Here is a 12,298-nt window from a genome sequence, read left to right as displayed (position 1 = left end):
CATAGATACTGATCAGAATGAAGCTTATCTTATATATTGAAAAGAGCAACACAAAATTCACAATATAGAGATGATGGCCAAATGATTTTACGTAAGAGCCCTGACCGACGTATCATTCTTCCAAAAAATAGAGATGTAAGAAAAAGTTGAACATTCAAAATGTCAGTATAACATGTATAAGAAGTTACAATTTCAAAAAACACCTTTCTATGGTAGCTAAGATGCATCCTTTTCTTTTTGCATGTTTACCATTAAAACAGAGATAACAATATAAGGTATAAAGCTATTTTTAATTTTATTTGTCCTGTTATCGCTCAGATGGACCTGGGGGTTAATTTATTTTCGTTATTCTTATTTGTTTGCGTGTGATGATCCCTGTCACATCAGTATGCATAATTGTGGGGACAATTAAAGAAAACATTTTCATCATACATGTATGTCTTGATTGCAGTCTTGCTGTTCTTAATTTGTATTACTTCATAACATTTAAAAAAAATTGTATAACACAAAGAACATTTTTGTAATATTGACCAATTTTTTATTTTGTATACTAACATTCTGTTACTCTTGTTGCACACAATGTGTGCCTCAGAGTATTCAAAAACTTGTCTTGTCTTGTCTTGTCTTGCAGGTCTCCCAGAGGTGGTTGTACTATCTATAACGCACCTTACTGGCACTGGCTATACAATAACTCTACCATGCGTCATTTCTAATGTATTCCCTGTAGTAACAAAGGTGTACTGGCAAAGACATATAAATGGACATACAACAATGATTTCATCGGATTCCCTTGGATATTTAGGAGTCACCGTTAAAAATCCATCGTTAGTAATTAAGGAAGCAATGGAAACGATGTCTGGAGAATACACATGTTTTGCTATAAATTCGGTTGGCACTGGAAGTAGCCTTCCGGTACAATTATCAGGTAATATAGAACAAGGATATGCTTATTATTACTAATGAATAACTATTCAATGAAGTCAAGATAACGCAGATAACAGAAAACAAGGTCAGAGTAAGGCCTTTACCAATGAGCAAAACAATGTAAGAGTAAGGCCTTTACCAATGAGCAAAACAAGAAAATAAAATCCTTAACTTTTTGTCTGCTATAAAGGCACCGATTTGTCAAAATGTTAAAGAATGTATACAACAAAAATTTCAAAAACATTATAACACAATAAAACAACAACAAATAACTATAAACACTGATTTAAAGGTTCATAATTTAGAACAGTCACAAAAACAATGCAGCAGAAAAATTCCCAAAATACCGATCTTACTTGCGGATTCCATAATCTAGTTGGAAAAAATAGCAACTTATAAAAAAAAACAATTTCTCCAAAACTAATTAAGTTTTTAACGGCATTCCTAATGAAATTTTGCAAGGCGTATTACGAATATCGATTTTTTTTATTTTTTTTGTAAATCAATTGTCAAACCATTATTTTGTTCTAGTTCAAGATTTCTAAATTACAGTTTTCAAAGGCATATACACATGATATATGATTTAACAAATGCAACGTACTACATTTAATAAGTCAATGTGATATTTTGTAGTCCAGGCTGGAGTAACACAACAAGCGCAAAATAAAGAAAATGTGGGAAAACAGGATCATAGTTTGTATTATTTTTTTAAAGATATATTTGTATAATTTAGCTGCAAAATATATTATAGTTAAATGTATTTGTATTTGCGGTTATTGCTAAACTTGGATCAGATTGCTGCCAGAAAACATATCAAAAGTCACAGTAGGTACTTGGAAACAGGACGATTTGTTAAGCCCTCTCTCGTTTTTCCCATGGTCCGTTGTGTATTTTATTATCTGTTAAATTCTATTATTTTCGCGTTACTGTATATCATGAACATACGTATGTTTTAAATAAAGACTATTTTCTATTTATTATCAAATCCAAGTTTCTTAACCACGGTGATCACTGCTATATTATAAAGAGAATATCTTTACATTATAGAAGTATCAGATAAATGCGAAACTAATTGTCTTGTCTCCGAGTAATAAAATAGTTATACGGATGTTTAAAATCCAAAGTCTTGTCTTTGACTTAAAAGTCGGTCTCATGAACGGAAACAATAACCGGACGCCTTAACTTCGTTTAACTTTCAAAATAACTTCAACTGAATAATATTTAGGATGGATGACACAAATAACAAATGCGACGATTCATAGTAGCTATAGAACACAAAGGCATGATAGCCCGGCCGATTGGTGCAGATATAGAGCAGAATTGCTCACTTAATGAGGAAAGCATGAAACTTTGCATAGTAGTTCTTGGTTATATACCCTTTGATTTCAGCTATGGACCCACTCTGAAAAATCCAATATGGCTGCCATTTTCAATATGGCGGAAAAAAGGTATAAATATCAAGATTGTCCTAAAGGTATTCTATATAATTTCGGAAAATAAAGTAATGATTCTTCAAAAATGGACTTCATGTTCTTGAATTTGTTATCAATTAATTTTGAAATATAAAAAAAAAATTGGTTATTTCTATACCACATACATTTGCAAATCGCTGCATATATAACATATATATACAAAAACAAATAGTGAAATTCAAAATGTTAATCAATATGTTCCATGTTATTGTAATTGTTCATTAAACGCTTTCAGTTTTAATGGTTGGAATGAAATATGTTGAAACGAATCGATTGAACGTTAATACAGGTTGGTTAAATGTGGTGGAATGGTAGGTTACTCATCTGAACTTTGAGGCAGTGCCGAGGGCACCTTGTCTCGTATCTCTTCAATGCCATGCCTTACGTCACTTATCGCGTTTTCATCTGCCGTACCCACTACATCGTCAAATTATTCTAGCTGTACCTTTCTTCAGGCGGATTAGACGATTGCAATCATTTAAAATGGTTAAGGGACAAATATTTCATTTTCCAACTACGTGCGAAACCAATTCGCAACTATTCAGCGAGCATGGTCCTAAAATGCACTCCTGGTCAGCACTTTTATTAGTTTTAATGGTAACAGCATTTCTGTTCTTGGCGGAACTGTGATGGTTCGTTTTATGCAAACTTGCTGAGTTGAAATTTCGTTTCCGCTCTTAACAAATGCCACTTTTATCACTTGATTGTTGATGGTAATTTTTGGAGTACTGAGGTTTATCACTGCGCTCAGTGTGTCCAAATAGTTAGCCTAAGTATAACATCATCTGTTAATGGCTCTTTGCACACATCCCATTGTATGTTTACTCTATTATTGTCGAGAGTCGTTCTTTTTAATCTTCCCAATAACAAGCTGTTAACCAAAACCACGTTTCTGGAGTTTGTCCGTGGAGCTGATAATCGTTGTCTCTACGGACTATATGATCTCTAGCTTAGTGGGGGTGTTGTTGATCGATAAGCATTAAGCTTGGGTGTATTTCTCTCTGGCGATCTACTGCGATTGTATTACTCAGGAGATCTTCCACGTGTATATTGATCAGGTGATCTCCCATGATTATTTGATCAGAAGAACCGAGTTTATATTGATCGGCCAATCCACGGTTATGCTGATTAGTTGAAAACATAACATCAGCTAGTTTTGTGACAATTTCTGTGAGTTTATGCACCTCATTATTCAAAGGACTGCTCATATTTCCTTTATCGGTCAGTGATACTGCGCCATCAGCAAAGTAGACTTGTCGATGGTCATAATTGGCACTTTTTGATCCTTATATCGCCATCTAGTGTGAGCTTTTCAATTCATTTAACCCCTTGTTGAATGTTTCTGGGTTCCTCGCTATTATGATTACTGCTGTACCCTTATTTTGACTATTTTATTTATTATATCTGTTTAGTTCACGCATCATTGTAAATGAAACGGAATTTGACCAGACTGTCGTTCAAAGTGAGAGGTTTAGCGCTATAAAACCAGATTTAAATCACCATTTTCTACATTTGAAAATGCCTGTACCAAGTCAGGAATATGGCAGTTGTTGTTCATTCGTTTTTGATGTGTTTTGTCATTTGATTTTGCCAAGATTAGGGAATTTCCGATTTGATTTTCCTCTGAGTTCAGTATTTTTGTGATTTTACTTTTTACATGCCTTGAAGAATATTTGTCTTTACATCCTCGGAGGAATACTTCGGTTTCAATCTGGTTTTTTCGTCTTTCTTGCTGAAGCGCTGCTCGAATGCTTTTTTTAAAGCCTTGACATCATCATCTGTGTTTACCTTGCGAGCGTACTCAAAGCCAACAGCGGCCTGGCAATCTGGGGCCTACACACATTTTTCCTGTTTTCTCATTGTCATCTACCGGCAGTTCGTTCAAATCGGTAAATGAACGCCTCCCAATTCAAGGATCATCTTCAATTAAGTATTTGCATTTTTGGGAGCTTTTGGCTTCTGCTCCGGTCCCTTGCACCAAGATCTTCTTGTTATCGGGTATATTCTCTTTCCAATGAAGAGTCTGAAGAAGAGCGGTTGCCACACTCCTTTGAATTTCTCTGCCCTTTCCTGGATCGGTCAGTGGAGTCAGCTTACTGTTATGGGAAGCCTGTTAGAGCTCCAGGTGTGGGATTTGCCATTGACTCGACGGGGATGATATCGTAAGTAGGCACTGCATTCAGCATTGGAGAAACTTGATATGATCCATTTGCAGCCAATTGTTTCTGTAATGGTGTGCTGCTCTGAATCAAATATTATTGACTCATAGTAGATGGTAAGTGTGCGTAAAAAGACACATAAGCCTTTTGCTGGCATCCTTGATTAGTACTAGAGGTTTATAATATGTTCTTAAATGGAGATTGTTGTTGAATAATTTATTCTGTCTCATGCAGGGCCAAGGGCATAGGAATTTTGACTTTAGGTGAAGACACCTTTAACAGAGTTGGCGCGGTTGATGGTTCATGCGAACTACAATTGGGGAAAGACCCAAGGCATGGATTTTATTGTGTACTTTTGGTAAACTTGCGTTGTACTGGCTAAGGTCAAATTTTGGCTTTGATGATGTGTCCATTGCAGGAATTTTAACTTCTATATTTCGATTGTCCACTAAGTCATTTACAACAGATGCCAGTTGTTGGAAGGTACCCTGCTGTTAAAATGTACTTTTAAATTGAACTGTGTCTCCTTTCTCAGTTGTTGTCAGTTTGTCCATCTGTCTCACCACAACATTGAATATCTTATTGGTCTGACCATCAATTCTGCCAAGTAATTACCACTAGCCTTGTGGTCTATCCTGTCTTCAGACTGCTGAAGGTGCTGATATATTGCTGCCATCTATTCGTTATTAATATTCATTGCCTCTTTCTGTTCAGCTTGAATCGTAATGAGACCAACACATATTTTATCAATTAGCGCTTCGCTCTGTTTTATATTGCGATAAAGCTCAGCTGTTCTTTGAGCATTATATTTTCTATCTGCTACGAATTCTTGGTACAATTGTTTAATAGTCATTTCTGAGCTGTCCTCTGTTAAGGGGTCTTCAGCTGTGGGTTTGTCCATATCCACAAGTGATTCAGTTTCTGCCATTTCAATGTTCTTGTCCTTGTGGTCCTCAATTCCTGCCATTTCAATGATATGTGTTTAAATGATTCTCAATTCAAAGTATAATATCTAAAATTGCTAAATATTGCGACCCAAGAAATAAGATCGGCACTGAATAATATATTAAAGCAGATAAATCCCAAATCACAGCTTTTATTTGTGACCTAAGACAAGAAATTGTGCAGCTTTAAAGGAAAGCTACGACTGCAGCTTTTTATGAAAGCTACTACTTTGTGTATGAAATGTCAAGCAAGGCAAAATCAAAAAGGACAGAACTGGGACAAATCCTAAATGACACTATGCATCAATAAAATGCTAATATTCAAGTCAATTCTCAGTTATGAATATTTGCTTATTTTTCAAGGCGGCCATTTTGAAAATAGCCGCCATTTTGTATTTCAAAGTTAGATCAAAACAAAATCTTGCTAAGTACACCAAGTCATTCAAATATGTTAATTTTTGTGCTTCCAGTATCGAATCCACTGTGGTTTGTGCAATACTGGCAAATATTTTAGAACATACGGCAGCCATTTTGAAAAAAGCCGCCATATTGAATTTTGAGGGTGGGTCCATAGCTAATATTGCTCAGTACACAAACATGTACCATCATGCAAAACATGGTGCTTTCCTCATTATTTGAGCATTTTTTTCACCGATCGGCCGGACTATGATAAATTATCTTGTGTGCAAGGAAGACAAGCGACACACAAAATGAAGTCTTTTACCAAGAATATAGATAGAAATAATAGAAGATGCGGTATGATTGTTAATGAGACAACTCTACACAAGAGAGCAAATGACACATAAATTAACACATGTAGGTCACCGTATGGCCTACGACAATGAGCAAACCCATACCGCATAGTCAGATATAAAAGGCCTCGAAATGAAACTGTAAAACAATTCAAACGAGAACACTAATGGCCTAATTTATACACAAAAAATTACCGATAAACAAATAGGTCACAAATAAACAAACCACTGAAATACAGGCTCCTGACTTTGGACATGCACATTTATACATTGTACATGATGTGGTGTGGTTTAACATGTTAGCAGGACCACCTGACCTGGGAGAGTGATTTAAAAGTACAACATAAAAACAAACTATAAGAATATTTAATCAGTTGACAAAAATCAAATTGATATAAATACAATAAGTATACATACCTGCACTATCTATCATGTATTAAACAGACGCCAGACGCGCGTTTCGTCTTTATAAGACTCATGAAAAGATAACAAAAAAACTAGCCGGTTTTTTTTTGGTGTACGACTAGTTAGGTAAGCCCTATGCGTATTATTACTTATCCATATGATACATATTAGTAAAGACGGAGTAGATTGAAAAGTTGGTAAAGTGAAATTGAAAAAGGAGACCTTTAATCTATATTTTTATATTGAAAATAGAATTGTTTAAAAAATAAGTTAATGACCTCGTTCGTATCCACTTCATACCAAAGAGACATAAAGGTGAGGGATTAGGTCCCTCAAATTTGCAAATGTGTTATGTGTTATTTGTAAATATGTTATGTTTCTCTATAACAACTCTTACTCCCCGGTATTGATTTATACTCCTCAACACCAAGAAGAAGAAAAAACATATATACGTACAGACAAACTAAATCAAACAAGGAAATTTGTTTTGCCTCCTTCATCTTCCTTTTTTGAGAGTTTAAAAATCAGCAATAAAAAAAGTATCTTTTGACAACTGCAACTTCATATGAAATAAGATTAGAAAGAGACAAGCATAATGCAACATTTATACATATTGACAAAAGCAAAAAAGTTAAGAACCCTTCCTGAGTTTTATCAGAAATTCATTAAAACTTGGTTTAATGTAAAGGGAGGACAAGCAATTATCCCATTAACTTTCCTTAAAATAATGGGACAATCTGAACATACAAACAAAAGGAAAATACTTATTGTTTAATAAATAAATAGAATTTAATATTCGATATGTAAATGATATACTTGATGAATGAGGTATATATCAGAAAATAAAATAGTCCTTTAACTAAAAGATATTCGCGATACGCTATTCTTTATAAAGAATTATCCCATTAACTTTCCTTAAAATAATGGGACAATCAGAACATACAAACACAAGGATAATACTTATTGTTTAATAAATAAATAGAATTTAATATTCCATATGTAAATGACATACTTGATGATATCAGAAAATAAAATAGTCCTTTAACTAAAAGTTATCCGCGATCCGCTATTCTTTATAAAGAAAAGAAATGGCAGATTTTGTTAAAGCCAGAAATCTCACTTGAAAAAAAAAGAATATATGAAGAATACCAAATATCTGCTTAAACTACTCATTTACACTTTCTTTAAATAAATAATACAAATATACATTCAATGTTTTTTGACACTCATAATTTAGAAAAACCTTAGCGAGATATATTTAAAATCTAAAATAGTATTTTTCTTGTTCAAACATTAATGAAAGTGAAGTAGTGAAATATTTATTTGCTTTTAGCAGACAGTACGGTTCTTTATTTTCAAAATCAGTTAAGACAATTTGATGATGAATCATTCACTTGCGTTTATATAATTCGACCTTATGTGAAATTCAATGTAACCCCTTAGCTAGAGATGGATAACGCATGCAATGTGCGTGTAAATTTATTTAAAAGAAAAGAATGTCAACATTGAGAGGGAAAAAAATTTTAAGGTAAAACATAAGATTGACTAATTCGATCCTCAAAAAAAAATCTTTCTTATACAGGTTAAAACGATAATAAACATATAGTTCACATCTATACTATGAAATTAAAGGCAACAGTAGTATACCGCTGTTCAAAGCTCATAAATCCTTGAAAAAAAATCGGGGCAACAAACCAAAACTGAGGGAAACGCATTAAATATAAGAGGAGAACAACGACACAGCATTACAAATGTAACACACACAGAAACGTACTAAGCATTACACAAAATCAGAAAAAAACAGACCTAGAATAATCCAAATGAACAAGTTTGCTTAATTTATCTATAGAATCATATGCAAAACAGTGTTGCTGTGGCTATTGATTGACGTCCTAAATTATCCTTTTGACTGAGACAGATTATGTGAACGTTTGTCTGTAACGACCACTGCTCACTATGTACTTGTTAAAGACACTTAAACTGTGGGGTTTCCAAAGGTTCTCAATACCTAAATAAAGGAATTAGAAAAATTCATGATGAATAACACGTTGTTATGATTTATATCAATAATATAAATCAGACCATAAAGGCTATTCCTGATTAATTTTTCGGATTATTTCATTATTATAGGCGTTTAAGAACCTTTGGTGACCCTTCAGTTTAAATTTTATAATAAATAAGTAGTGAGCAGTGTCGTCACAGACAAACGTTCACATAATCTGTCACAGTCATTGAATGAATTAAGGACGTCAATCAATGGCCACAGCCACACTGTTTTGAATATGATTCCATCTAAATCTTTATTTACATTGCTTATATGATCATGGGAAGACTTAATTAATTAGATGGCGTTTAGACTAAAATACACACGAGAGAAGCTATATGTTACCGAGCCCATGCCCTGTAAATTGTTTATTTTAGACTTTTAATACTTTTGATAAATGTTTAACACTATTATATATCAAATATGAGAATATGAATCTAAGCGGTAAACCTGAATTTGATACTAGTAGATAGTGGTACTTTAAATGGGAAAAATTTTAAAAGAAAATTTGAATAAATTCAAAAGCCCTCTTAATTTTGTTTTTAAATACCTAGATAACAACACATTGAAAGTGTTTAAACAGAATATTCCTCCACACCATCATCCCATCCAAAGAATTATTAGTTCAATTGAAAGAGTATAAAATGGCTCATGTTATTGCATGCCCTTATAATACTGAATACTGGCAAGAAATATATAACACACCACTTTTTCTTATAAAAAGAGACACATTCTAAGTCTATAAAATATATCAGATATAAACCTTTTGATATAAACACCCTTATAACAGTTTTTTGTTATCCATATATAAGGCACATTTTATTTTAAATATAAAAGGAAGATAAAAAATCTTTAAAATGTTTAAAATAAATATATACATTATCAAATCAAGTACGATAAGAAATGTTGAAACCGGAATAATGTTATCAAAGACAAATATAATTATTGAATTGTAACTTATAAGGGTGTATGTAGGTAATGCGTATGTTTGCGTATGTCTATGCTTTATGAAAATTATATAATGATAATTGTTTGATATTATATCGTTTTAATTTGTTCATCCACTAATTTTGAATATTAAATTTTGTAACGTTTTAATTCCGGGCTCATCACAGCAATGCAATATTTGTATCGTCCGAAGCGTTGAACACGTGACACAATTTTATTTTTCATTTTCAATTCCTATATCTATAATGTGTTGATGGGTTTTTTTACGTTGAGACTGATTAAGTGTAATAATAATTCGACTCAAGCAAATATCTTGAAGGGGAAACCTTCCATATACTTCAAAATAGACGATAAAAAAATTGTCTGCTAGGCAACACGTAAGAGGTTTTTACGTTGAAACTTTTCATGGTTGCAGTTGTTCTTGCAGACAGTAACTTCGTAGACAACTAGCTTAAATTCAATGTTTCAGACATATCATAAATATAATGAAATAAAGTGTATTTATGAAATAAATCATATTCATTAAATAAGGTTGGTAGATTTCTATGAGTTCAATAAATTGACTATGCACTCACTTAAAACAAAGTGACTTTAACTAAAAAAAAATTTCATTTTGCTGTTATTAAGATAAAAAGACATCATTTTGCAGTTATAGGTAAACATTCCTAATTTATATTTTCAAAGCTAACACAATTGTAATAGGAATAATTAGTAGTATTGGTACAATAGCCGTATTTGGAACGTTTGTCTTCGCAATTTGGAAATACAGACAAAGATCAGGTATGTAAAACATCATTTATATAACGGCAAATCGGAATACATCAAACATGGAATATAGTATCAGTGTAACAGGGGTATGAGAAAATACTTTTTTTACAATCCAAAACAAATAGCATCACGAAATCATGGGTATTGAGTCGTAAAAAGAATATTTAAGTGTACAGAATTCAACGCTTTTGCGAGGTGTGGCATGCCACAAAACCAGTTTCAACCCAAATTTTTTTCCTTTAAAAATGTCCTGTACCAAGTCAGGAATATGGCCATTGTTATATTATTGTTCTTTTTTGTGTGTGTTTCATTTTAACGTTGCGTCGTTTGTTTTCTTTCATTTTTGAGTGTAAATTCACATTGCGATAAGACGTGTCACGATACTGGTCTATCTAAAACTTATGTAAATGGTTTTGATGTTATATTTGTTATTCTCGTTGTATTTTGTCTGATGCTTGGTCCGTTTCTGTATGTGTTACATTTTAGTGTTGTGTCGTTGTTCTCCTCTTATATTTAATGCGTTTCCCTCGGTTTTAGTTTGTTACCCCGATTTTGTTTTTTGTCCATGGATTAATGAGATTTCAACAACGGTATACTACTGTTGCCTTTATTTGTGTATTCTTATTTCAAAGTTAAGCCAAAATAAAATATCTTCAGGGAATTGTATTTTCTTATTTAGTTTTATTCTAAAAAATGATGCAAGACAAATAGATTGTGAATCTTTAGAAGACTGAAAACGTCTGAAGAAGGTTTCAATAATAAAGCTTTAAAAATCATGGATGGGGTATGACATATGATTTCAGAATATTTCGAAAATGAAAAATGAGTATTGTTTAAATAATGCAAAATGATTTTGAACAACGATAAATTTTTATCTTTTCGTAAATGAATTCAGCGCAAAATAGTTAAGTGCGTTTCTGCTACAGCCTTTTCAATATACGTACATTTATGTTCGATTAAATTAAAACACCTGTATTTTGAACAACGAAGAAAAGTAGCTTTTTTGTTGATATAATTTTACTTTCAACGTATGTAATGTTTGATAGGTAAAAACGAGATGGTGACAGCAAACAACATTAGACCTGACCAAAACGAAAGGTATGTACTTTACAAGTGTTATAAATATAAACACGACTTATATATGAACCTGCAAACTTTACCTGTAAAAAAAAACTGTACACGCATAATATCGATGTGTGGTATGATTGACGGATATCTAACAAATTTACATTTTAAATGACGCGGATGTGTGCAACTTTATGTCATTTTCAACAATGAATAGAAACTTTAACGTGACGATACAGCCCTGTCTAACTATGCATATGTCGTGTTAGCTACACTTTCCGCCAAGAAACTGTCGATAAACAATATACATGTATAAATGTATCTAATATTAGGAACTTTAAAATAGCTTTAGTCTGCAGAGTGGTTTAACTTCAACAAAACTATAAACAAACAAATGACACAAACGATCAATCGAAAACTATTAACGGCTTACGGCATCTTTGCATCGGATATAAACACATTTCTTCTGAAATTGATTGTTGTTATTATAGCGGTTAGGTTCTACTCATATGTTTATGATAGACTAATACTAAACACCTAACGGTAGGGATTGTGTTTGATATTCATATGATAAAGACATAATCTTTCAATTTGTTTCTTGAGGTTTTAAACTTGTATGTCAGTAACTGCTAGTAGTTATAGAGTGAGATCTAAAAAAAAAATTAACGTCCATGCATGTTTGCACCTCACCCAAGTCAGGAGCATCTGGCCTTTGTTAGTCTTTTTTATACATTTTGGAGTTGAGTATGACGTCCATTATCATTGAACTAGTATACATTTGTGTTTAGGGCCAGATGAAGCACGTCTTTGGGTGCAG

General features: G+C 32.8%; 1 protein-coding gene across 2 annotated transcripts in view; it reads left to right on the top strand.

The window, feature by feature from the left end:
* LOC139503830 (uncharacterized) overlaps positions 1–12,298 on the top strand; it is a 304,074-nt gene that overhangs the window by 8,858 nt on the left and 282,918 nt on the right. Inside the window, exons 9-11 of one of the 2 annotated variants that reach the window (XM_071293768.1) lie at positions 1,558–1,617; positions 10,333–10,428; positions 11,463–11,514. In XM_071293768.1, coding sequence (XP_071149869.1) covers positions 1,558–1,617; positions 10,333–10,428; positions 11,463–11,514 — 208 coding nt within the window. Of the gene's footprint in view, positions 1–1,557; positions 1,618–10,332; positions 10,429–11,462; positions 11,519–12,298 lie in introns of both variants that reach the window. The other variant, XM_071293765.1, reaches the window with a different exon arrangement.

The sequence above is a fragment of the Mytilus edulis genome, chromosome 14 (assembly GCF_963676685.1).
Source record: "Mytilus edulis chromosome 14, xbMytEdul2.2, whole genome shotgun sequence".
NCBI classification, from domain to species: domain Eukaryota; kingdom Metazoa; phylum Mollusca; class Bivalvia; order Mytilida; family Mytilidae; genus Mytilus; species Mytilus edulis.
This window is presented reverse-complemented; position numbering and strand designations above follow the sequence as displayed.